We start from the raw sequence: 27003 nt of genomic DNA, 5'->3' as shown, positions 1-27003 counted from the left end.
TACCATTTTCTGCATCAAAATAACTGTTTTAGGGGTATCTGGGGTATACATATTAATATCACAACCATTGAGCAGAACCAGATATGAAACCAGACTGCCTAGGTTCAAGAGAAGCTCCTTAAAGATAGAGCTGTATAGCAAGTCTGGGATAAAATAGAGAGATGTTCTCTTCTCTGTAAATCTTCTGTGTATCTTGAGGGTGGACTCACAGATGCACTACTACTACTGAAAAGCCAGAGGTGCCTGCGCCATTAGATAGTGGCAGTAAAGTTAATGGTTATTTGTCTAGTCATCCTTCAGCATTTAATCAGCAAGAGAAGTAGACTCCTTAAAGAATTCCATCATCTTGAGGATGATTGTTGAAAAGCCTCAATTCAAAATATGTATTGTCTTTAGCACTCATCTGTAAGTTCACCTTCAAAATAGATCATACATTTTAATCATATCAAAACAAATCAAATTAAGTTAAAGTCATTTAACACAGGTAAAAACAGCGTACTCAATTTAGTGTTTATCCCATTTAAAACAATCTCAAAAGAGCTTCTTAATCACTTACCTTCTTCCATTACACAGTGCTGCGATTAAGGCCAAATCTTACTCGGTTACCTTTTGAGTAATGTTTTAAGTTATATCTACAAGTTATGTGACTTTTGAATCCAATTTGTAATGTATTTATTCTACAATACTATACTGCTGAACGTTCAAATGCTGATGATTTCACAAACACAAGAAACAATGTTTTATGTTCCTCCTTTAAATCTTTATTTTGGTGTGGGATAAGTTTATCAATTTACATCAGTCATTCCTTTGAAAGCCCACAAAAAGAGAACAATTCTGATCACTTTTCTAGCAATTTAGTTATTACATTGTCTTAATGCACAGCCAATGCCTGCACCCTGGAGTTCTTCCTTACCAGGGTGCAATCTGTGGATCACCCCAATACTCCCAGAGCCCCTGGTGAAAGCTCCCACTGATGTGCTTCCTTAAAATGGACGGGGTTATCGGAGTAATCAGAAACTTGCCAAAAACTCACGTTCCACCGCTAACTACTAGACCTTCACTGGTTACTCAGCTGCAGGACCCCATTGTTTCCTATCACGCGCCTGTAATGGAAACTTTATAAACAGTCAAGAAAAAAGGTGGCAGAGGGTCTGCCTATAAACATAAGATTATTGTAATATGCCTACAAACATTTAGCATTAATTTGTCCTCAGCTGTGATAACTCTCCCAGAAAAGGAATGGGGCCCCTTATAGGTCTGCCTTTGTCCCAATACCTTCTAGTTCAAAGGTGTCCACCAAATGACAAGGAGGGCTACATCACTGCCAGATGTTCAGGATAACCACAGACTAAGCAAGTGGTTTATATTTAGATTCACTGTACGCAATTATTTTTGGGTGTGCATCCAATTTGGCATGTACATTACAAATGAACTGAATAGTTTTTAGAAAGTAAAATAAAGTTAAAAAAAATGTTACAAGGTTTGGTCAAACAGAGGGGACTGGTACCATGGAGTTACAGAGCCGCTTTCAGGTTCAGTAGAAAATAGACCAGTGAACGTGGGTTGATCGATTCGAACAGATCCATCTGGCCAGGCAGTACATAATTATTCCAAGCTAATAACCAAAGGAAGGATCCCTATTCACAGAAAATAAAGCACTCCGGGGTAATGGTTGAGATGTGCAAGATCACAGTCCACTTCCACACTTACCAACTGCATCAATGTCCGCTAGTCCCAACCTCCAAAACTAGATTAGGTTGAATTAACCAAGACCACCAAGAACAATATCTGTTTATATGATGCAACTAAAGTGGTATGTGAGCAAAGACTTGCAGGGTTCACAGGCTGTACAATGGAAACTCCCCATAGTTCCAGATTTCTGAAAGACACAATTAATGCCAAAGGATACAGGTTGTATGAACTTTGTTCGTCCTCCCATGCCATCGTAACCTGTCCTAATCTGAAAGAAAGGGAATTTAAAGGTCGTTTGGTAGAAAGACTGAAAGCCCAGAAAACAATTAATGTGTATGTAGTTCTGTTACAAAATAAAAGATGGCAAAGGGTAAGCATGTAGACTGGCACGGAGAGGGGAGTATTGCATAGGTATTAAATACTGAGAATTTTCACAGTGAGATCTCCTTAGGATTGAAAAACTGTGGAGGCGGCACTCTATTCTGGGCAGGCATATTTAGCACCACCACGTCATACCATTAGAAATCAAGACTGTTTCGCAATGTCTAAGACAATGAAAATCTCCAAGGGAATTTAGAGTGATAATGTTAAACTTTGGTACAGTGTTTTTTCATTGAAAGCCCAGGAGTCTTTATTTCACTTAAATTTCCTTGTCAGAAGAGTTCATTTTAATGATTTGATCTCCCTTTCAACTGTGCAACTACATTTTGCCATTGAAGAAGTATGATATGAAAAGGTCAAGGGCACAAGAGTATGTGTATGGTTGTCCATTGTTGAATTCATAACAAAGCACGGAAAAAATGATTGAACAGTAGGCTGATTTCCGACTGAAAATGAACAGTTTCTTACCTGTAACTCCAGTTCTCTTGTAGGGGTATTTCCATGATAAGTCATACGCACTTGAATAGTCCCGCCCACGTGCAGGTACCCCAGAGCACTTCTTTAGATATATCTTCTTAAGTGGATATTTTTTCGCCTTTTTTTAAGGAAGGCCTGCAAAGACACTTATCCCGTTCCATGCTGAGGACAGCCCCGGGCCGTTCCACGTGACAGTGGGTGTATGCAGGGGACGGCCGGGGGCAGTCAAAATCCCGCCCACTGATTAAAATGCCCGCACTGCTGGGCGAAATCCGCCGCGGTCAACGGATTAAGAGATAGAAAGACAATAATGCAGCCTAAATACATAGGCTACACTGGCCGCATCTTCATCAAGAATTGAAAAAAAGATAGCCAGTATTCTAAATTTGTGTAGTTTTTGTAGTATTTAACACACAGAATAATTTCCTTCACAAAACCCCTTTTTTCACAACAGAGTTGAAAGGAAAGGACAGATTAGCCCCATAGGCTGTCATTATATTTCTTTGAAAATAGAAGCTGTGCCTTTAGGATCTCAGAGACCACCAGTATCCCATCATGCCCAGCTAATGGCATTTACTTCAGTTCTTTTGAGGGCAATGAGAAGAGAATGCCTGCTCTGGGTTATGCATCCCTCTGTCTATTCCACCGGGGAGGAGGGAGGGTTGCTTAGGACTTATTATGGAAATACCCCTACGAGAGAGCAGGCGTTACAGGTAAGAAACCGTTCCTTCTCTTGTAGGGGATTTCCATGTACAATCATAGGCACTTGAATAGATTATCAAGACCATCCCTATAAAACGCGGAAGAGAAAGAGATATGTAGATTTAAGCAAACAGGTTCCGGAGGGAAGCCTGCCCTTCTTGAGCATCTGCCTTGCCATCTGAATCCAGGCTGTCGTGTATAGTGAAAGTATGAACTGATTTCCAGGTAGCAGTCTTGCAAATCTCTGCAATTGGAATATTACAAAACAAGAGCGCAGTAGCTGCTTTCCTTCTAGTCTAGTAAGCATTGGGCTTACTAGCTAAGGTGGTTCCCAAACTGGGGTCCCTGGCCCCTGAGGGGTCCGTGACACATTTCCAGGGGGTCCCCTGTCAGGAGTTTTAAAAGCACTGCAAAGTTCCTTGTATAATCAGCAGTTGTCAAAGCAGCAACAAAAGCATCAAGATAACTCCGGTGATTAATGTACCTGCTGGAGAGAGAGAATGGAGCTTTGTTTATTGGCAGCTTTGACTCCTCTAAGGAAGAGCAGAGGTTTAATATGCCTGCTGCAAAAACATGTACCATGCCTTTAAAAAATAATATTTTATGTGCATAGCTCAGTGGGTTATGGCTTTTGTCACATAGCTTCTGTTGTTACTGTGCAGTTCATAAGCTACAATCGTAAACTAGCACAGTGAGCTATGAACTGCCATCAAAGAGCTGCATTCAAACTGCATGGCACAAGGGAGTAAGTTATGTTTTCGCTCAGTCTTTCATTATGCTGATGCTGCTAATAAAGGTTTATTTGGGTAGAAAGTAAGGGCTGCCAAGTGAACCTCAAAGGAAGAAAATTGAAGGCCAGATTGTGCCAGATGAAGCAAATATGGCAGGATGACATCTTCCTGGCAAGAGGTAGGATCTTCATTCTTAGATGATCACCAAACACAGAATCTTTCTCATTTATGAGCATAAGTGGATCATGTGGATGGGCGCTTAGCTTCTCTGAGGATGTCCATTCAGCTATGGGGTAAGTTCAAGTGTCCATATTGTACTATGTCAGGAGCCATGCTGCCAAACTCAAAGAGGGGAGGTTGGGGTGCACTATCTGGCCTCTGAACTTCTTTAGTAGATCTGATCGGCAAGGAAGCCTGAAATGTGGACAGATAGACCGGTGAAGGAGGTCCGTGTACCACCATTGACAAGGCCACTCTGGGCTATGAGAATCATTGTGGTCCGCGACTGTGCCAGCTTGAAGAGGACTACTGGTATTAGCGGAACTGGAGGAAAGCGTAGAGAAATCTGCCAGACCAGTTGATCCATAGGGCATTCCTCAACGTTCCTAGTTAGTAGAACCTCGACACAAAGTTTTGGCATTTGCTGTTTTCTGCAGTGGCGAACAAGTCGACCTGTGGAGTACCCCATATTCCAAAGATATCATGGACCATGTCGTTGTTTAAGACCCACTCGTGGTTTTCCTGGTGGAGTCTGTTTAGAGAGTCGGCCTGCACATTTTGAACACCTGGGAGATGAGTTGTTGTTATGGTCAAGTTTCTGGCCAGAAGCAACTTCCAGATCGTCTGGGCTTCCCGAGACAAAGCCTGGACCTCGAGCCTCCCTGCTTGTTGAGGTAGTACATTGTTGTTGTATTATCCGTCTGTACAAGCAGGGAGTTGGAGCGGAGTGAGGCATGAAAAGCTTTCAGTGCCATGCAGATTGATGTTGTAAGTAGATTTCTTGTGTGACCATTTGCACTGCATTTGAAGTTGACCTGTATAGGCAACCCATCCCAGGAGAGAGGCATCGGTGACTATGGTCTGAACAGGCATCTCCTTGTGAAACGGGATCCCTCGTAGGAGATTGGTGGGATAGCACCACCATTCGAAGCACAAAAGGGCGTGTTGAGACAATTGAATACCGTCTTCATCGTCTCCTGTTCGCTGATCCCATAGGTCTTCCAGGCATTCCTGTAGAGGTCTCATATGGCCATGTCTGAATTGGGGTGGTGTGGTGAGCAAAGAAACTATGGATTTAGGCCCAGATCTCTGTACTGGGGTGAATGTATGACATTGTTCTGCATTCTGTCCATCCACTGTTGTTTTTGGATTTGTCACCCCGAGTGGGACGGGTATGCTCAGACGTGAGTCCCGTGCTTTCCACACCACTGGAGTCAAGCTATCCTGGCTGAAGACGGCTGATTGCCAGAAACCGGTCCTAGGATGCTTGATTCCGGTCCAAGGAAGACATGGCTTGGCAGTTCGGGCTGGACTGTTCCCATGAGGCACAAGGTCAATGGTGATTTGCATATGGCCATGTCTGGATTGGGATTGTGGTGGTGAGCAAAAAAACGATGGATTTAGGCCCAGATCTCTGTACTGGGGTGAATGTATGACATTTTTCTGCATTCTGTCCATCAACTGTTGTTTTTGCAGAGGTCTCATGTGGAAACATGCATTCAATGTGAGGAATATACAGGACGTCATCGTACCCAGGAGCGAGGATACCTTTCTCACAGTTGGGTGAGACAGTGCCATGAGAGCCTGACACTTGCGAAGGATCCATAAGCGGCTCTCCACCGAAGGGGACACGTTTGCTGTGCGAGTATCGATAAACGCTCCCAGATATTGCAGGCACAGCACAGGAACCGAAGGGGATTTTGCCTGATTGACATGAAGACCCAACCGAAGGAGAAGATCGGAAGTCTAATTGAAACGCAGCTGCGCTTCCTGAGCCGTGGATGCCTTGATCAGACAATCGTTTAGATAGGGGCAGATGAACACTTTGAGCTTCCTCAGATGTGCGGCCACCATCGCCATGCTTTTGGAAAAAGTCCTGGGTGCTGACTTAATGCCGAATGGGAGCACACAGTATTGGTTGTTCCCCACTGTGAACCTCAAGAATTTGCAATGCTTCTCTAGGATTGGAATATGGAACTATGCATCTTGAATTTTGATTGCGCATAACCAATCTACTCAATGTAACGGATGGTAGATTTGGTGTAATGCTATCATTCGGAATCTCTCTCTCCGAATCCACTTGTTGACCGTCCTTAGGTCGAGAATGGTTCTGAACTTGTTTCTGTAAGAGAATATCCGCTTCTAGTTGTAATTGGTGCAATTAGAACCTGGATTGTCTCTGAGGTATTGACGGTGGAGGGTTGATGAACCTGAGAAAGTATCCATTGAGAACAATACTTAGCACCCACTTGTCTTGGGTTATTTTTCACCACTCTGTCAGGTAATGTGTGATGCTTCCCCCTACCGGAGCGGGTAACGGAAGAGGGGGAAGACAGTATTTCAGGTTTTGCACTAGCTGGCATGTTGCCTCCTAGAATAGGCTGCTGGCCTGATATTCTGCTTGTTTGTTTTTTCTGATACCGCTGGTAGGAACGTTGGTACTGTGGTTGTGTATCGGTCTGGCGGCCTTGATTACATCGAGGGGTTTGAACCCTCTGTGTAGTGCAGCGTCGTTGAAAAGGACGGAAATATTTGTGCTGCTCCTTAGGCCTTTCCAGACCTACCGCTTTTAGCGTCTCCATTTCGGGTTTCATCATGGCCATCTCCTCGTCTGCCTGAGTGCTGAAAAGAGTCATACCTAAAAACGGGAGATTCAGAATGTGTTGTTGCGATTCAGGCTTGAGTGACTTAAGGTGTAGCCATGAACGCAGCCGTAACACCACGCCATGGCAATAGTAATGCGCAGCAAGAAGGGACGTGTCTGCTGCTGCTGCACTTCTAATATGATTAGAGACCATCAAACTCTCTGCCAGTATTTCATTAAAATCCTCTCTTGTCTCTAGGGAGGTTGTCCGCAAACTGCTGGAGCGATTCCCACAGTGCCCTGTCATATCTCGCTAACAAGGCTGTGGCACTAGCAGCTTTCATGACAGTCGATGCTGTATTGCAAACTTTCCTCCCCACCAAATCCATTTTGCGGCTTTCTTTATCTGGTGGTACTGTCAAAGTTGGAGCCGTGGCATGTTGCTTCTTCGCAACCACCACAATAACAAAATCTGGAGTTGGGTCCACCCTAAGGAAAGCAGGATCCTTTTCTAGAGGCCGGAATTTTTTTTGCAGCCTGGAAGGAGCTGACTTAACAGTAGAGGGTGTCAAGAAAATCTCCATTGCTGGTTCTCACAGTCCTGGGACCAGAGGAAGCACAGGGTGTGACACCTGTATTTGTTGTAGAGTCTCAAATATGACGGAAGTTGTAGGTATAGGAGTGGAGACTGGAGTGTTCAACTTGAAAGCGCCCCTCGCTAAAACCTCTTAAAATGTTGAAATGTCAACTGGTGAGATCCGTAGGGGTGGCGAATCAGTCAGTTTAGGCGAATATCTGCCAGGGCTTGAGGAGGAAGTGTATTTGGTATGTCTGGAATGAGACCTCCGTCTATGATGGCGATGACGTGAATAAGTAGATGATATAGGACTACAAGAACGATGTCTTGATTGGGATCTAGACCTCGGTCTTCGTGGCGAAGAGGATGGTGGAGGAAGTGGTGGATGAGGAGATCTTGGTTCCACATTTAAAAGAGGTGGTGGAGACTGCTGATGAGGCACTGGAGAAGAAACAAGCCTAGGTTTGGGAATAATCTGAATCTGACGTGCAAACACATCTTCTCTTTTAAAGCGCCTCCTGAAGTCTTGAAGATGGTGACAAAGTTCCTGAGGAGGTTCTAGGACTCCCTCTCAATGTTTATCTAATTGTCTATGAAGACCTTCGACGTCACCTAGGAAGATCTCGCTTCGACGTCAAACGCCAACCTCTCGGGGTCGACCAACGATGGATGTGTGTTAGTGATCGACGATGATGACTTGACGTCGATTGCCGGTGCCGCCTCGACGTTGAGGGACTTTGCTGGTAAGAAAAGGTTCTCGACGGCGACCTACGAGGTGTCACCGTCGGCAGTGGACTTCTTGATGCCGACAGAGGTGGTATCGTCATTGGCTTTGAAATAGACGTCGATCATTTTCTTGACGTGGACCGTCGACGTCGTTGGGACCCAGAGCTCTGGGTCGACGGCGAACAGGTCGGTGCTGTACCCCTCTCAAAGTCATCGTTCTCGACATCGACCGGGACCAGCACGGTTTTTCAGCTCTTCTGCTGGGGAGCCCCCAGAGGCTGAAGACAGACCCCTGGTAGAGGAATAATCCTCTCCTCGCTGTGAAGTACCACCTGGAGACTTGGCCAGCTGTTTTCTTCTCTCTTCTGTTCCCTGATGCCGGATTTTCTCTCTGTCATGCAGAGTACGCTTAGAAAAGGTTTTACAGATGGAACAAGCCTCAGGAACATGAGAAGCAGGAAGACAAATTGTGCACACTTGTTGAGGATCAGTCTTGGCCTTCTTCCTACCACAGTCTGGGCCCCTATCAAAAAGAGATGGCATTTTTGAGTGAAAAACTGCAGAGTTTCTGTCAGAAAGAAACAGAAACACGAATCAATCAATCATAGCATTTATAAAGCGTGCTATATACCTGTGGGGTTTCAAGGCGCTGGGGGGGTATCCCTACTGCTCGAACAGCCAGGTCTTGAGGCGTCTTCTGAAGGTCAGTAGGTCCTGCGTCTGCCCTAGGGGGAGGGTGTTCCATGTCTTGGCAGCGAAGTGGGAGAAGGATCTACCGCTGGTGGTGGCTCTGTGGATGCGGGGGACGGAGGCAAGGGCAAGGTCGGCGAAGACCAAAGATAGCAAGTGAAGTAGTTATTTGCTAATTTCAGAGGTGAATTTTAAAGAGATACACCAAATTGGTAGAGCTCAATGGTCCAGGGTCCTGAAAGCAGGAGCCGGAAAAAAGAACTGAAGTGAAGGAGATTTCCTGTGTGTTTAATACTACAAAAACAACACCAATTTAGAATACTGGCTACCTGTTTTCACTTCTTGATGAAGATGCGGCCAGTGTAGACTATGTATTTAGGCTGCATTATTGTCTTTCTATCTCTTAAGTGTCTTTGCAGGCCTTCCTGAAGAAAGGCCAAAGAATATCCACGTAAGAAGATATATCTAAAGAAGTGCTCTGGGGTCCCCGCACATGGTGGGACTATTTAAGTGTTTATGGCTATACATGGAAATACCCTACGAGAGAACCTGCCTTTTATGGAAAAATCTAAATTATGGAAGAAAAAAAAGTTCAAATAAACGTTTATTGTGGGGACATAAGGCAATAGGTTTATAGTATGCACTTGTTATCATTTTTCTTTGAACTAAGTTGTTAGACTGTACTTACAGCGCCTTTATTCTGATGAGGATTTAACAGGCTACCGTGAGGCTTGCCCTTTAAAAGAGAGTTCTTGATGAAGGCAGGTAGATGAACCTCGTCATCATTAGCTTCTTGGCGCTCCTCTTCTCGATGCTGTTTAGAATAAATGAAAAACATTTATTATAGGTGCTCCTCTTCACAGGCTCAATTCTTTAACTTGTTTCCAAACAGAATGGTGCTTTTAAGTACTTGCTTTTTCCTTCCAGATTTCCGTTGGAGAAGGAAAACGAAAATTTTCTTAGCAAGCGCAATGACATGGCAATGTGCGTCACTTTTTGAATGTATTTTAAGCATGTCACACAAATAAAATTGAAAAAAGAAACTGTGCTGTCCGCTAAATGTGGGCTCCTTATGCCTGCAATAAAAAAATATTAATTTATAAATCTTTCACTGATGCAGATGCTTTAGTGACTTTTTTTTACAAGCCTTCCACTTTGGCAATGCATTTATTACATTACTATTATAGCCTTCGTTAACGACTAATCTGATAGAGACTATCTAGTTGCAGCTTCCTTACCTTAGAATTATCCCCAGGTGTCAGACAGGATCTGAAAATATTTTGTGAGCAGTTCCCCTGCATGCCGATAGGTGGTGTCGATCAGCTCCACATGGCATAATCGAAGCCCCGGAGGTGACACGGCCCCCGCATGCTGACATCAGTTTCTTTTCGCCACTTCCCATGCCAGGAGCACGCGCCACAAAGTGTTCCGCTGGTATGGAAAAGTAGGGCCCTGAAAGGGAGCAGAGCACTGTCCCTAGAAATCTGTTCACGTTCAGAGCCCGCCAGGTGGTGAACCACCAGAGAAATGCCCCGAGTTTTTAGCCATGTACAGAGACATAGTGTCTCTTGACAAAGGGTCCAAGACCCCACCCGTCCTGTTTGTTGCAGAACCAGATGGCAGTGGTGTTGTCCGTTACCACTTGCACTAGCCTTTCCTTGATGGAGGGTAGAAAGGCTTTCAATGCAAGTCTCATCTCTCGGAGCACAAGCAGGTTGATGTGGAGTCTGGATGCCTCTGATCTCTACCTCTCCCAGATTGCTGCCCAAGCCCAGGAGTGATAATTCTGTCACAACAGTCAGATCTGGTTGGAGAAAGGAGAGGAGTCTGCCACTGACCCAATTGCTGTTCATCAACTACCACTGCAGATCTTTTGCAGTGTCCTACGAGCTCTGGACAATGTTGGAGAGATTCCCCTGATGCTGCGTCAACTGAACCTTCAGGTCCCACCTATGCCAGCAGGCATGTGTCACTAGCAGGATGCAGAAAGCCATGAGGCCCAGCAGCCTCCGAGTCCGTCTCACCAAATTCCAGGATAGATGCGAAAACATCAGTATCATACCCCAAATATCCTGAACTCGACGTTTCGGAAGATCAACCCGAAACTGCACTGTGTCCAGGGGACGCTCAATGAAAGGGAGTGTCTGACAAGGGGCCAGGTGTGACTTCAGCTAGTTGTCGAGATTGGGGAATACTGGCACCCCTGATACCTGCAGATGTTCTGCAACCGCTGCAATCACCTTGGTGAACACCTGAGGGGCGCCCGGAAGGCCAAAGGGGAGCATGGTGAACGGATAGTGGTTGTTCTCTACCGTGAACCGTAGGTAACGTTTGTGGGTAATGCCTGCAATCCAACGCTACTATCCAGTCTCCAGAGTCCAGGGCAGACAGGACTTGTGCCAGCGTGAGCAGTTTGAATTTCTTCTTTTTCAGGAAGAAATTAAGAGGGCGTAGGACTAGGATAGGGCGAAAACCTCAGTCCTTCCAGGGCACCAGAAAGTAGCAGCAATAGGGACCATGACTTACTGCTGAAGCTGGCACTCTCTGTGTGTCTCCCTTGGCCAAGAGAATGCCCCCGGTGGGGGAGAGATGGTCTTCTGGCAGCATGTCGTAAGTGGGTGGCATGGGAGGAGGGGTGGTCATAAGGGGGGTGGAGTAGCCGCTTCGAACAAACTGAAGAACCCAGCAGCCTGAGGTTATTAATCTCTGGTGGTGCAGGTTGGGCATATCCTGCCGCCCACTCATTGTCCATGATGGTCGGAGGGCAAACTAAAGAGTCTCCAAGGCTGCAGTTGTCTGGGGGGTGATGGACTGGGCCAACCTCTGCCTGCCGGTCCCACAGGGTCTGTGGGTGCCACGTCCTCACGAACGCAGGGGCTGGCAATCTTGCATGCCGTGGTGGCTGGGCAGATAGAGACGCAGCAGAAACCCCCTTCTGTGGCCACAAAAGGTGAACTCGGGTTGACAAGGGCCATGGAAAGGCCCATGGACCTAGCTGTAGCTCTACAGTCCCTAAAGTGCTCTAGCACTGAGTCCATCTTGTCTCCGAAGAGTCAGGAGCCAGCAAAAGGCATGCCTATATAAGAAGCTTGGACATCCTCTGAAAAGTCAGTTGTCCTCAGCCAGGTGTAGCGCCGTAAGGCCACCAAATAAGAAGACTGCTCCCCTCGGTCTGATTAGCCGTTGTGATGGCTGACAGGGAGTGGCATAAAGGGTAATGGTGTTGGTGGATTGCCTCTTCGGATGCTTTCCCTGCTCATTGTAGCCCCACCACACTACATGACACCTCCCCGCAGTGCGGTTGCAACGCTTCAACCAGGGCAGGCATGGACCCAAGAGATCAGATCAGGTGCTCCCTGCTCGCAGGGGACCCTCTCCACTCTCACAAGATGGCCATCATGTTACAATGCCTGAATGTGGTAGGCCCCCAAGAGCCCAGAGCAATGCAATGCAGAGTGTGTCCCCCCTTAGCGTCCCCGGTCCTGCTACGGAGAGTTATTGGTTCACAGGTAAGCATTCGGTTGTGGGAGTTGGGTTTCTGGGGGTAGACTCAGGGGTCCCTCAGAGTCAAGGATTCACTCTTGCTACACCCTCAGCGGCACTAGGGCGGCCGGGTGCAGAGTGCAGAGGCTCAATGTTCTCCAATTTGTGATAGGGGGCCTCCGGTTGGTGGCTGCTTACGAGCAGGCCACAGGGTTGTGGGAGCAAAGCTCTTGGACTTAAGCTCGGGGCAAATGGGGGTTCAAGCCAGCACAAACGGTGCACCCTCAGCGGCACTGGGGTGGCCAGGTGCAGAGAGCTGTTTTGGCGTTGGGCGCCCTGTATCTTTCAAAGGTGAGTCTCCGGTTTGCAAGCACACTGCAGGCTCAGGGACGAAGGTCTTCTGGGCGCAACCACCACTTGGAGAAGTAAGTTGGGATGCTGGGGGTTGGTTAGACACCGTCGGTTGGGCCACCTGAGGCCGTGGGGTGTCTGGTGCAGGGGCTCTCTTTTAGAGTTGGATCTTCTTCCCAGGTCCTGGTTGGGGCTGGGGGACCATCCGGATTTAGGCTGCAGGTGTCGGATGGAGGCTTTGGGAAGGTCAGGGATCACTGGATCTCTGGTCCGGATTGCCGGGGAGACCTCCTCGTGGTGCTGGGCCACTCGAACTCGGGCAGGGGGCGTCGAGTGCAGAGTAGTGCGGACTCACAGATTTTGCCGGCGCTGGAGTCTGTTTGGTGAACAAATCTGGTGTTCACAGGAGACAAAGTCTTTAATTTGGAGGGCAGGTCCTCGGGGTTCTTGAGGTTGCTGGCTGCAGGACACACAGAGTTTTGCTTCTGCAGGTTAGAGGTGGTGACAGGCCAGTAGGGCTGTGGCCAAGTCAGTGGGTGTCCTCTTGTTAGCTTCAGCACAGCTGTTGGGTCCTCCTCCTTTCCTTCTTCAGGTTTATTGTCTGAGGAGGCACAGGTCAAGGGTGCCCCATAATACTAAATTTAGGGGTGGTAAAGGTAAGTAAAAGGTTGGGACCAATAGTCCCTTCCTTCGGGTAGGTACACCCCCTTTAAGCCACCCTTCAGTGGGAGGGGTGCATCTGCCTCCCTCTGGTTGGCTGGGTCCCCCCATCTGCAAGATGGCGGGGACTGAGTTGTGTTTCACCATGCCTCTCCTGCCTGAGGGGTGGGGTTGGCAAAGGTGGGCACAATCCCCTTCCTCACTTGGTTTTCCCGCCAGTTCTCCCGCCCGAAGTAGTGGGTCAGAACCTGTGGGGACCAGTTGCTGGGAGCAGCAAAGGCCTGGGGAAGCTGGACCCCGACAAGCCTTTGAAGCTTCCCCTTCGCAGAGTATGCCCATCCTGGGGGAGGAGGCTTGGCACCTCGTCCCAGGATGTGCATTGTTTCAGGCCACTGAGAATGGCAGGCTCTCGACCCAGGGGTCCAGAAACATGTCTGGTAGTGGCAGCTGGGGAGCAGCCACTCAGTCCAGACACTAGTGTTATGCATTTTTCAGGGGGCATCTCTAAGATGTCCACTGTGTGCATTTTTCATTAAATCCCACACTGGCATCAGTGTGGGTTTAATGTGCTGAGAAGTTGGATACCAAACTTCTCAGTTTTCAGTAATACCATTATGGTACTGTGGAGTTTGTTTGACAAACTCCCAGCACCATATATTATTAATGGCAGTACTGCACTTACAAGGTCTACAAATTGGCTTAGACACTGTAGGGGTACAGGGCTCATGCACGTGCACCTTCACCACTGGTATAGTGCACGGAGGTAGAGGGGTGGCTGATATATCCCAGGGCAGTTGGTTGTAGGCATGGCACACAGGGGTGTGTGCCATGTCAACTCTTCACTTTGTTCTGCACCAAAACATGCAGCCTGCAAAGGCAATGTGCAAGTGTAAAGGTACAAGGCCTCCAAGGGTGGCACAACTGGTGCTGCAGGCCTTAGAGGCCTTCCCTGGTCACAGGGCGCTGGGTACTTGTGGTACCATTTACCAGGGACTGACCTGTGGCCAGTGTGTGCCAATTGGGTTTAGGCGCCAATGCAGTTTTAGGGAAAGAACATAGGCCCTGGATACCTGATTAGCAGGAGCCCAGGGCACACTCAGTCAAAGTACATCAGCAGTTCAGCAACATGTGGGGGCAATCATGCAGAAAGAGGGCACTTTCGTACAGGATGCAGGAGGCGATGAGCCCAGTAGCCTCCGAGTCAGTCTCATCGTCATCAATCCCAGAGAAACATCGGAATCATAGCCCCAATACCTTGCTGACCGGAAATGAACTGTATCCAGAACAGGTCAGATGAAAGGGAGCATCTGAGAGGGAGTCACGTGTGATTTCAGCACATTTATAGTGAACATCAGCGAATGCAAGAGGTTTGTCGTAGTCTGGAAGTGGGAGACAACTGCTTGGGGCGATCCTACTTTTCAAAGCCAGCAGTCAAGGTAGGGGGAAGACTAAGACGTCTAACCTCCATAGATGTGCTGCAATTACGTTGATGACCACCCAAGGGGCTCTGGTAGGGCCAAAGAGGAGCAGGGCAAATTGATAGTGCTTGTGGCCCACCATGAACTGCAGGCACCGTCTTTGGGCAGGCAGGACTGGGATATGGAAGTAAGGGTCCTGCAAGTCCAAAGCTACAATCCAGTCTCCAGGGTCGAGGGCACATAAGACCTGAGCCAATATGAGCATCTTGAATTTCTCCCCATTCACAAAGTAGTTGATAGGGCGTAGGTCTAATATAGGAACATAGGCTTCCATCCTTCTTCAGCACCAGAAAGCAATGGGAATAGCAACCATGACCTACTTCTGATGCTGGTATCCTCTTGGTGCCTCGTTTGGCCAGAAGAGCCAGTACTTCATGTCGCAAGAGCAGATCAACCGTCAGCCGACCAGAGGCAGGTATCAAGGGTGGGAGGTGCTGTTGGAATGGGAGTGCATAGCCCTGCTAGACGATGTGAAGTACCCACTTGTCTGAAGTTCTTCCCCCCCATCACAGATGCAGGTGGTACCGAATCCTACCACCTCCCGAGCCTGTGGTGGGAAGAGGGTTCAATCTAAGGAGGCTTCAAGTTGCAGTTGCCGGGGAGGAGGGGGGGGGGGGTGGGGAGGTGGGGGGGGGGGGGGAGGTGGGGAGGTGGGGGGGAGAACTGATTGGGTTGACCTCTGGCTACCACAGGTTTTGTGGGAACCGTGGCCACGACAAGACTGTCGTGCCTGCTGGCCATGATGGTGGCTGGAGGGACATGGACATGGCTGATAGCCCCTGATGTAGCCATGGAAGGCGGATTGCAAATGTCGCAGGGACGTGGTGAGCTCCAACAACATTGAAGTGTCCCTACTGTATTTTAATCATTCCAGAACCGAATCTACTTTGTTGTCATTAAGGCATGTCCCATTGAAGGGCATGTCCATAAGCGATGCCTGGACATACCATGAAAATACTGTCGCCCTCAGCCAGGCGTGGTGTCGAATGCCAATGTTGACGCAATGGCTCTGCCCAATGAGTGGGTCGTAGCCCATCCGAACCGGATTGTGAACCTTTCTATATCTCTACCATCACCAATAGCTTGGTAGAATCTGGCCCAAGTCTCCTCCGGGACCATGGGCAACACTTGTGCAACCGAATCTCACACAGTGAAGGAATAACAGGCCAATAAGCATGCAGTGTTCACAGACACAGAACCCGGCTGGTGGAACAGAACATTTTCCTACCAAAAGGTATTCAACCTCTTGTATTCTCTATCCGGTGGCATGGCAGGGAACACACAGGGATTTTTCCTGAAGGTTTAGGCCTGGAGCACTAGGCTCTCAAGAGTGAGGTGCCTGGAAAGAAAGGCTGGGTCCCCAGGAGTGGGGTGATGGCGGCGAGCGATTGCCCTGTGCACAGGAGTGCCTTCGCAGGGTTCGGCCCAGGCCTCGAGCAGGACATCTGTGAGTGCTTCATTAAAGAGTAGTAAGGGTTCTGAGGAGCCTATCCTAGGCTGAAGCCCCTCTGTCAAGACGTTATTCTTGACCTCAACCATAGGCAGTTAGGTCCAGGACCTGAGTTGCCCTCTGGACCACCACTGCAAAAGATGCCCCTTTTTCTGTAGTCACTGTGAGAGGAGAGACGCGGCCAGCGTCTGCTAGGGTGTCCAGAGCACTGACAGCAGCCAAATCCTCGTATCAGGTGTTATCGGCCATGGGCTCTGCTAGCGGTAGGAATAACCATAGGGATCCTCAGATATACTCCATTCGTATTCCTCACTAGATCCTTCAGGGGAAAAAGCGCGGTCTTTGATTCAGGCTGCGTGGGTCTGGCCGGCGCCAGAGCCAAGGTCATGCGACATCTGACCATATCAGAGTCTGGAATCAGGATAGGCTTGGCGCCACCGATGGGAGTCGGGGGCGTCATTAACGCAGCCACTGGAATGGTCCCCGGAAGTCATGAAACTGCAGCCCAGGTTGATTCAGATCCACCAACGGATCCAGAGGGGCTGACTGGCATCCAGGGCAGGCCCACCAAAGGAGTCCCAGTTGATGGCCCTCCTAAACCCTCGGGGCCCAAAGGCTCACCATGGGGGTTCAGCTGCCCAGCATTGAGAGTTCTGGAATTGTAGAATTCACAGAGTTGGGCAAGGATCGCTCCAGCTCTGGGAAACTCAGTAAAGCGGACCCCATGTCAGATGCCAGCTGAGCAGGAACAATCTAGGAGCTTGGCTTGGATTTGAAGCACCTTTCCCTCACGTCGTCCGAAGAGTGCGACGCGGGGAAGCCGAAGTGTGCTTCAACTTTTTGGACTTCTTTTTATGAGACTTACCAGAAGCAGCCCAGGATTGCGACAAGGATCGAAGTGAGTCTTCATGAGTCGTCCCGAGACCTTCCTTGCTATTGAGACATGGAGAGGTGAGGAGTCAGTCGGTAAGCAGCCAGGAGCTTCCTGGCACACTTGCGGAGGGCCTTGGGGTTCATGGTCTGGCACTATGCACAATTTGCGAATTTGTGGTCTCTCTATAGGCACCACAGACACACCAAGTGGGGGTCCATAACCAACATCTGTCAATAACAGGCTCCACAAGACTTGAACCCCGTAGGTTTCTTTAGAGACCCACTGAAAAATAGGCACACTAGTCGCTAAAAAGTTGCTAAAATCCTGTCCAAAAATGACTGAAGGGAACTCCCCTGCATCCACACTGAAGGCGCAGATAAGAAGGAACTAAGGTCCACTCTTTAGTGCGGCGCCTATTTAGGCACCGGACACATGTTCCCTCCGGCACAGACAACACTAACAATGCCATTTGAAGCTGAAAGACGCCACTTACCGGCACGCAGAGGGATTACTCAAAATTTTTGGATCCAGTCTGACACTTGGGGAATATTCTAAGGTAAGGAATCTGCGGCTGGAAGTATCTTTCAAATAAATGGTGTGTCCTTATCTGTACCTTTTCGGAAAGCTAAGCACAGAAGCAAAGACGAAGAAAGGGTGATTAAACAAGGGAGAGTATGGCACTGAGAGGAGTGGAGTAAATTGCAAAGGAAGAGCAGTGCAAAAAAATTACAGTAAAGAGGTAAGGAAAAGAGGGAGTCCGGTATAGATAAGAGTGAGGGGGTGAAAAGAGGAGGTGGACAGTACAGATGGAGAGGTTTAGATAGAAGACACAGGATGGAGTGAGGTGGACAGAGGAATGAACACGTATGAAAGGGAAGTGGAAAGATAGGAAGGAGTGGTAAAACAAAAAGGGCAACACAGGGCTAACAAATGAGTAGAGGCAGTCCAGCTCTTCGATTGAGTGAGAATTTAGCTGAACTGTATTCTTAAAGGGGCTAAAGTATTCATAATTAACATTCTTAGGAACCTGATGCTCAAATTCAGTGATCATGGAGCGATATGAGGTCCTCACCTAAACTGCTGCAACAGGTTTTCCCTGAAAAGAAGGCAGCAAACAGCCATCTGCCAGAGTAAACAACTTGTGAGGCACATTATGCTTGTGTTACAACTGTGCTATAAAAAGTGTCCACAGAAAATAATTTCTCCAGAGACTGAAAATCATTTTAGGCAAAAACTATTAGAAAGAAAGTCTGACTTTTTCCCTGACCAAGCATTGAGATAGCCATATGCAAGCGAACCCATGCTTTATCAAAGAGGCATACTGAAATCACCTGGAGGTGCCCTGTCCTGGAAAGTATAGATTAGCTGTGAGTAGGACCATCTAAAGAACAGATTTCAACTCCAAATCCAAGGACCCACATACGCTTGGTGATGTAATAGAACCCGCCAATCGTTCCGCTTAATTTTCAGTTGGGTAGGCAAGAGTAACATAGTTCTATTCAGTGTCCAGCAAACCGCTCTATAATAACACAGACAGAAGAACAATTTGCATAGATACTGCAATTGAGCTGTCAATTAATAGGAACACTCTTTCCTGGTAAGGCAACGAACATGGAAAATGTTTGGGTTTGTAACTTGTAACAGGATGTGGATTTCCACATTGTGCATATTTTGCCTGTAATAATTGAGGTCTGAATCTGCAACTTGTCTTTCTCATAGTTTTGTACGAATGTAGACAAAAGGTCTGGTGTGACTACTTAGAAGGACACTCATAACGAACCAATGAGACTCCCCCTTCAAACTGTTTTCCCCACTACTGTGCAGCTTATCTCAGGAGTTTCTTGAATAGTATGTAGTCCGGATTAATATCCCTAGGTGGGGGTGAGAGTGTACTAGGGATTAGGGCTCTGTATTACTAGGGACCTTGCACCATGTTTCACCCTCTAGAAGGACATTTAATGATCAGATGGGCACACCAAGATGAGAGGTTTCTGTGTGGGAAGCGGTGTGAATCCAGTTTCTGGAAGTATTCCAGCTTTTGCCATACTTCGATTTCAAGGATGGTGACGAGGACTGTAACTTTGATCCTGACCTCAACTGGAAACCAGTGGAGAGCTTAAGTGTAGGCTTGATATGGAGGCATTTGTGAATGTTTAATCACAGCCTGGCTTCCAGGTTCCCTAGCCTTTAAATTCTGGCAATTGATTTATTGGTACGATAGTGTTCACCACCGATTATGGCTAAGCAGAGGAACAGTGAAGGTCAACTTGTTAAGGTGTTACAGCTACTCCTCTCCCTCTTACCCTCTCTCTTCTTGAAGATGATTTTGTGACAGTGGGAATAGTCTCCTCATCAGACATGGAGGAGTTCTCTACACATCATACTTTAGGTAGTGCTTCATTGATGAGTGGGTGTTATTAAGGCAATATTTTATGAACAGGCTTGGTAGAGCCGACAGATAATGATGAAGTATTGAGGTGGGCAAGAAGTGCTGAGCATAAAGCTGTTCAGGATGGGTTACATGCTGAATGTGGCCGTTTTAGGTAGGTGTCGAAACTAGGTAACCCTTGAACGAGGAGGCTGACAGAAATATTGTGTCAAGGTGAAGTGTTTAAAGTAGTTTTGTATTAATGCATGGTAATTGGTGTGGTAGGTAATCAACGCAGGTGAGGGTTGGCAGCATGTTTTATTGCATTGAATTGTGGTAGAGAATTGATGGGTTTTGAATGCGATAAATGCAAAGATAAGATAAGTAAATAGAAGCCTGGAAATTCCAACAAAATAAATGCCTCAGAGATTGATATAGATCAGTAGCAACAGGTTAAAGGTCAGGACCGGATTTTACACATATCTGCAGCTCCAGCCCCCATACAGGGTTGTTAGCCCACAGAGCATCGACATACATCGAAGCAGAGCAGAGGAACTTGTGAGGCCAAATTACCGGACAAATCAATGACAAACTTATATATCATTTACTAAGAAAGTAGTGTTCGCCTCTGGCCAGCATTTCTTTCTGTGGTGGTGCATAAAAGTACCTTGTGACTCCTAAAAAGTTACAATTGCGTCTTCGTTCCAAAAGCGTCACACCCCTATACTCTGTCCAATCTACTCAAAACTTTAAATGATTGAAATGAAGTTAATGGCAGGATTTTTCTTTTAAGTTTTTGTGCATATATGTCAAACTTGGCTGAAGTTAAAAAACAAATAACACTTTTCCCACGTATCACTTTCCCTATATCTCAGGCCTATCTCAAATTTACAAAATAACCATCATACCACAGAACACGAGGATTTCAATAGGCTACTGATTTGAGGATTTTATATAGATATACATACATTTTAAGAACATCACAGCTGATTAATTGATGTACTTTTTAAGCTATCTTACTTGTTAATCACTACACTCATTGTAACCTTACATGTGTAAAAAACATTTTAGGTCATCTGTATTTCTAATTACCTTGTTTCTGCCGCTTTCCTGCAAAACGTGTTTTGGTAGACATTTCATCACATTCCTGTATAAATAAAAGGAAGCATGAACATGTATGTCCCCCAAAAATATTTATAATTTATGGAAGTATGGAAACAACAGATATTTTGAATAAATGTGTGTCCAAGTAAATTACAGAACCTCCTGTATCAGGCAATCAAAAAAGGAGGCATTATTAAGGGTGGCCAGCACAACACTTTATAACCATACATGGGGAGGAAATAGATCACTGGACAGTCTTTCACATCTAGCATTTTTAAGCATATGCAACAATACCAGCTTGTGATAGTGAATCTGGGGCAAAAGGGTGGGGTGAAGGCACTTTCCATGATGCTAGAGGGTATAATTTTATAAGAAGAGTGAGGCAAGTGAGAAACACATTTTGCTTAAGGTGCTTAGCGTACCATGTGACAAAATGCATGCACACATTGGCGTGGGAATGACCTTATATTTTATAAGGGAGTACATTTAAAGGAAGCAATGGGGAGGAAAGCAGAGAAACCTCACATTAGGAAATGTGGAGTAGCTTTTTTGTGGGAGCTTAACGGAAGGGTTTAGCATCATGATTGGCAAAGAGGATGGAGGTCATATTCTTATGGCTCTTCATTTGCCCCTGCTTTGTTCGGGGTCAGTCGAAAAGAAGCAATCAGTTAACAGGTAACCGTTTGATTCAAGATAAGTCAACCGGAGGAAAGGAGGGGCTATTGTACTCATCCCCATAAAAATAACAGTTTTTTAGGGTATCAAAAGACAGGCTTGTCTTGAGGTCTCCGTGTGAAAGCAGAAATCCTTGCTCCCATTGTGAAGATCGGAATGAAGCCGCAAAATCACCACTTGCCATATGGGTCATGCCACAGAGCTTATTATTTATAAAGATCTCAAGCAACAATTCAAACGTAGAAGGTATATGTGAGTGCATCTGTATTTTTGAAAGATGATTTGTAAATACACAATTAGACAGTATTTTTCACCTCACTGTGGGCCTACTATATCAATAGGATGGCAGATACTGTTCCAAGACACCCTTCTTAGGATACCTCTAAACCTGGTGACCAGCATTTTACAGGCAGGCCTTAGTAGATGATATGTAAGCTATTTTGGAGCGGGACTTAAAATTATAGCGCAAGAACAGACAAGAAAACCCACACCCAACCAATCAACACCACCACCACAAAGCCCAAAACCATCAGGAACGAACTTACCCAACTGGATCCAGTTTGAGTTTCTTTGCAGGTGCTATGACGGACTTGTGAGGTATGTGATCAGGAGTATCCACGTCAAAGTTCATATCAAGGTCAATCTCGTCACCATCAGCTGGGCGGTGAAGGCGGGGTCGCTGAAGTTCTAGTGGGGCAGGGCTGGAAGTCAAGCTCAGACTAAGTCAACCAGGTTTACATCAAAAGAACAGTTGTGAAATTGGTCTCAATCCCCTCATCATATATGTAAGCTGTAGGAAAGTGGATTGTTTAGTGTGGAAAAGGATACGGCCACCCCTTGCTAGATGTCACACAAATTAAATTAAATAAATGTGTGCTCAATCCCTGGTAAAATCAAACAAATCAGTCCGGCTTAAATCACAAGCAATGTATAAAGTATTTAAACAATGCATACACAGAAGAAAAAAGTCACAAGAATACACAACACAGAACAACCATGTTAAAAATAAAGAGAATAACAGTATGAGTAAGATAAAATGAAACGAAAATCTAAAAAGGGGAATTGGAGATAAGATTTTTTTAAGAATAAAGTGAAAATACCACCATAAAGCGCCAATGGCGGCTAACAGATGCAGTAGACCAGGTTCTAGGGGTAATTTGAAGCCAACCACAACTGAGTCGTGGTCAGATATACCAACAGAAAGGGACTGCCATTTTTTCAGAGATGGTGGAGCATTTATGGGGCGAATCTGAAAATCAATCAGACATTGAGGAACTGCTGGTTGGGTCCTTTTAGCAGAACGTCCTCTTGTTTCTGGAGCAAAAGTTTTAAAAAATTTTCTAACTTTTTCATGATGCCCATTTAACCACATTCGTCAGGGCAGTGTGAATCTAGTCCATGACACACTGCCCTGACGAGAATCCTGCAAGTCTTTAATCAGGATTCGAAACGCGTCGGCACCCCCTTTTTTTCACGTTCACTGGCCAGTTGGCCAATGTTATTGATGCAGAAATGGGCAATGTTCCTGATATTTAATTGATTGTTTCTTGTTCAGGTCATGGTAGTTGAATTGGTTTTGAAAACACGCTTTTCTTCTTCCTTCTCATTTATAATGGTTGGTCAAAGCTCCTTGTCATTTTCAAATGTGTAAGGTCATGTGGTCCATGCTCTTTAAATGTATTTATGGTGATATTTATTTATGGTGAAAAGTTTCCTTTTTGTTATAATGTTGGTAAAAAGTTTCCTTTTTGTTATAATGTCTAATACATGTTTGTTTCACTGTATATATGTATAAACTGTTTGTTTGAAATTGTATATGGCTAAGACATGAGGTTGATAGTGGCCTTAGTTCTGTCTTTTCTGAATATCCTTTTTGTAAATTGAGCAAAAATTGAAAACATGAATTGTTTTTGGGTAAACTAATAAATTGTGGTTTACTTGTACATGAATCAGTGTGTACTCTAATTAGCTCGGAGGCATAGGCAATTGTTTCTATTTCATATTAGTGTGGCCCTGCCTACCCTCCTTCCCATTGGGCCCAGCCACCCTTGTTTTTTTTCTGACAGGGGATACCAAGGCATGTCATCATTACATCCTAAAATGTGACTCTTCGTACGGAACACGCATAGTTGCTCTCTTCTAAAGAGGACTCTTTCTAAAGGACCCATTTGTGTGTCATTTCTGGATGTGTCAATTACCACCCATGATAGATCGTCCTCTGTGTGGGACATTTCTGTGTATTTGATTTTTTGCACTGGATTTAGCAATTTGAATTTCTTCTACTGGAGGAATACATTAAGAGGGGGCAGAGAGGACCAAGGACTCTGTCACTTTTGGGCACCAGAAAGTAGCGGGAACAACAACCACAACCTACTTCTGGTGCAGGTACCCGCTCAATAGCCCTGTTGGTCTAAAGGACTTCCACTTCCTGTCGCAAAACAGAGAGATGGTCCTTCATCAGTCGCTGTGGGCTTTGTGTTGGTGTGGAAAGGAAGGGCAGGCATAGCCCATCTAAACACCACACAAACTTCAGGACTCACTTGTCCGATGTTTGGTTTGTCCTGCCAACCCTGCAAGTATTGTCAGATCCTGCCTTCCACCAGGTGGCTGTGCTCTGCTAAGGGCATGCTAGAGAGGTTTAGAAGGTGGGGCTGTGGGGGGAGGAGAGGAAAAAGAATCAGACTCAACAGCTTGTTCACCTAGACTACGGGGGTGGTGGGCACGCAGGCCCCAACAGCAAAACTGCTGGGCACTTTCTAGTGGTAGGATAGGCTGGTGGTATGGGGAGCCTCTGCCAAAGGCGTGAAATGAGCAGTATGGCTGATACAATTGGTGAGTTGGGGTACAAAATCTAAGGAGCGGGCTGTGACCCTGCTCTCCTCGAACCACTTGAGAGAAGAGTCTGCCTTGTCTTCAAACAGGCGAGTCCATACGAGGGACAACTGATAAATGTTTTTAACAAGCATTTGCAATGCAACAAGTCTCGCATTTACGCAAGTTTGAGCTATTGGCATTGTAAATGACAATGCCTTTTATTTACGTTTTGGTTTTTGAAACCTAAATAAAACGCATTGTTATTTACAATCCTAGTAGCTTAAACTCATGTAAATGCGAGGCCTATTGCATTGCAAATGCTTGTTTAACTTACTATGCTCTAATGGTGTATACATATTGGCCTGGAATTCTTGCATGATAGCATGGAGTCAATTATAAAAACCCCAATATTTTGTATTTTCTGTTTTTAGAAAATAAATGCAGACAGGAAACCCATTGTTTTGTCTACATTTACATCTAAAAATCAGTAAAAACAGAACTGGGAGCTTTACTTATTGGGCTCCAGCTGTGGCATGCAGTGATCTCCAGTGCTCATTCTGTTCACAGCCAGAGGATAATGGCGGAGGTATTCACTTTCAAGAGCTACAGTGTATGGAAATTTCTGACTTGGATTGTCACTGTGGCACAGAGGTCTCAATTCACTGCAGAGGTGTACAGACCTCCTCAAATAAAAATGCAAGGAGAGCGAGAGGACACGTAAGCACTAGGTGAAAGTTTAATGACAGATAGGAAGAGTGCGAGTGACTCGAGGCGCGTTGGAAGTGCTATGACGTTAAGCATGTGCAGAGTCTGCCTTGGTTGGATGAGCCAGAGTTTAGCTAATGAATGGCTTTTGGTGAAAAGTCTGAGAAGTGCGGCTGTCGATAACATTTTTTACTAGAAGAACTTTAAATACAAATAAATAAATACAGGTGTCCGTGATTAATAACCTCAAAATAGTCTCAGTGATTTATACATTCGATGTAATCCCATCAAACCCTCAAGATACAGAAAATGTGCAATCCAGCTCCACCCCAGCCAAAGCAACACATCCGGCGTCTCATGACTCCCTTTACAGAAACACTTGATATGCAAAGCGGGTGCAGACCAGCTCACTCCCCAGTCGCCTCGCTGGCATTCCTCAAAGGTTACCCCCCGAGCCCTATTCTCTGCCTTCCTTATTCCTTTAATGTGATTGCTCCTGCTTTGCTTTTCTGAAATTTCTGCAATTTCAGAAACAAAGTCCTTGTCCTCTTGCACAGGACCTCCGTGGTAAGTTTTAATGGAGACACCACTATTCCTCCCCCTCACCTCATCTTGGGACTGGCATAAGGTGGTTCTGCTTAGCCAGGCGGGAGCTTGATTCTCTGCCAAGGTATTTTCTCTGCCCCGTTGTGTGTGGCTAATGTTAGCGGTCTGGAAGTGAAAGGAATGGGCACTAGCTGAATCGTTTTTTTTGTCCCTTTCCCGGTCAGACGTGCCACATTGCCACAACCAGAATACTTCTGCTCCAGCCGCTCCCTCAGTAGACATATCCAGTTCATAGTTTCATGCAGTGAGCCACGCTGGTGATTGGTACCCGTTTTGTGTGTGCGTGTGTGCTGTTTACCAGTAGCATCTTTAATTGAGTGGTAGATGGCACTCAGTCTCAGCATTTATGGCACTCGTAATTTATGAGGGCCAGTTTGTTCGAATCCAATACTTTCGGTGCCTAAGTTTGTATTACTTCCCTCGAGAATCTCCTGGGAATTTTGCTGGAGTGAGCAGTGGTGCCCAGGCAAAACTAATGTGTCCTGGAAGGCTCTGTCAAGATATACAAATGAACCAGACCATATACATCCACTGTAGCAGCACATCAAGCCTCGGAGCTGAAGACAATACGTTAGACATTAATCAGCCAGCTGAATATGTACAACGAGAACTATAGCTAAATGATCATAAAAAGAGAAAACACTGATTCGCACCTCTTTCCCTAAAACGTGCTTTCTAAATAGACTAGTCACATGAAAAACAAGCAGCAGGAGCAAAAGGGGGGAGGGGGGGCAACAGAAAATGCCCCCGGAATCCCGCCGCGGCCGCACCGGAAGTCAGGCAAGGTCGCCTGTGACGGGGGCGGGGCCACGTCCGGACCGGAAGAGGAGGCAGGCGGAGTCAATGCGTCACGCGCCCCGCCAGCAGGAGGTTGCGCGCCGCGTGCTGAGAGCAGAGTCCCCCGAGATTGGCCAGGTAAGTTCAAAAGGGCTGGGGGGGCTTGGTGCACTCGTGTGTGTGTATGCTCGTGTGTGTATGTATGTGTGCGACGGTGACGGTGGCGGGGTAGGGGGGGCCTTGGTGCACTTGTGTGTGTGTGTGTGGGGGGGGGTGCGTCTCTGTATTGTTGTGCGTGCGTGCATGGGCGCTTGTGTGTGTGTCTGTGTGTATGCGCATGCGTGTGTGGTGTTTCGAGCTTCCCAGGAGACAGCGCCTGACCACAGCGGGCATTCGCGTGCGCATGGCAGTTTCAAATCGCCATGCGCGTAGCCAGGATTGTCTCCTGGGAAGCAGACACGGCAGCAATAGGTTCTCGGCGGAGACGCGCTTCCGCGCGGCTAGCCGAGACCTAAAAAATGGTGGATCGCCGCTAAGCATGGGGGCAACGGCATCACTGTTGCTAATGACCAGTCTAATGAAATCTGTGGAGTGAAAGCCACAATTCATTGTGAATTTGTGAGCATCCGTACTGTCCTGCAAGGCCTTGGCAAGGATAGGACGAAGATCTTTGGGGTCCCTGGGAAGACATGAGCCACCGAGTCCAATAGGGGATGAGAATATTGCCCCAGCAGGCTGCTGACCTTCACTGATCGAAGAGCCAAGCTGGTGAATAAAAAAAAGACTCCTCTACCGAACAGCTCAACGTCTCCATCTGTTTTGACTCTGGACTGTGGGGAGGTGTGGGTGGGGGCAGGGGCTTAGTCTTACTTGCAGACA

At 46.6% G+C, this 27003-nt stretch overlaps 1 protein-coding gene across 1 annotated transcript in view; it reads right to left on the bottom strand.

Annotated features, from left to right (window-relative positions):
* The window catches only part of TRAIP (TRAF interacting protein), a 185639-nt gene that overhangs the window by 11812 nt on the left and 146824 nt on the right, over positions 1-27003 (bottom strand). The window contains exons 11-14 of the mRNA XM_078661235.1: positions 21768-21923; positions 20536-20590; positions 9468-9593; positions 1910-1960 (exon numbers count right to left, since the gene is read on the bottom strand). Coding sequence (XP_078517361.1) covers positions 1910-1960; positions 9468-9593; positions 20536-20590; positions 21768-21923 — 388 coding nt within the window. The remainder of the gene's footprint in view (positions 1-1909; positions 1961-9467; positions 9594-20535; positions 20591-21767; positions 21924-27003) is intronic.

Source organism: Lissotriton helveticus, chromosome 9, assembly GCF_964261635.1.
Source record: "Lissotriton helveticus chromosome 9, aLisHel1.1, whole genome shotgun sequence".
Classification (NCBI taxonomy): Eukaryota; Metazoa; Chordata; class Amphibia; order Caudata; family Salamandridae; genus Lissotriton; species Lissotriton helveticus.
Note: the sequence above shows the minus strand (reverse complement) of the source record. Positions and strands in the feature narration are given on the sequence as shown.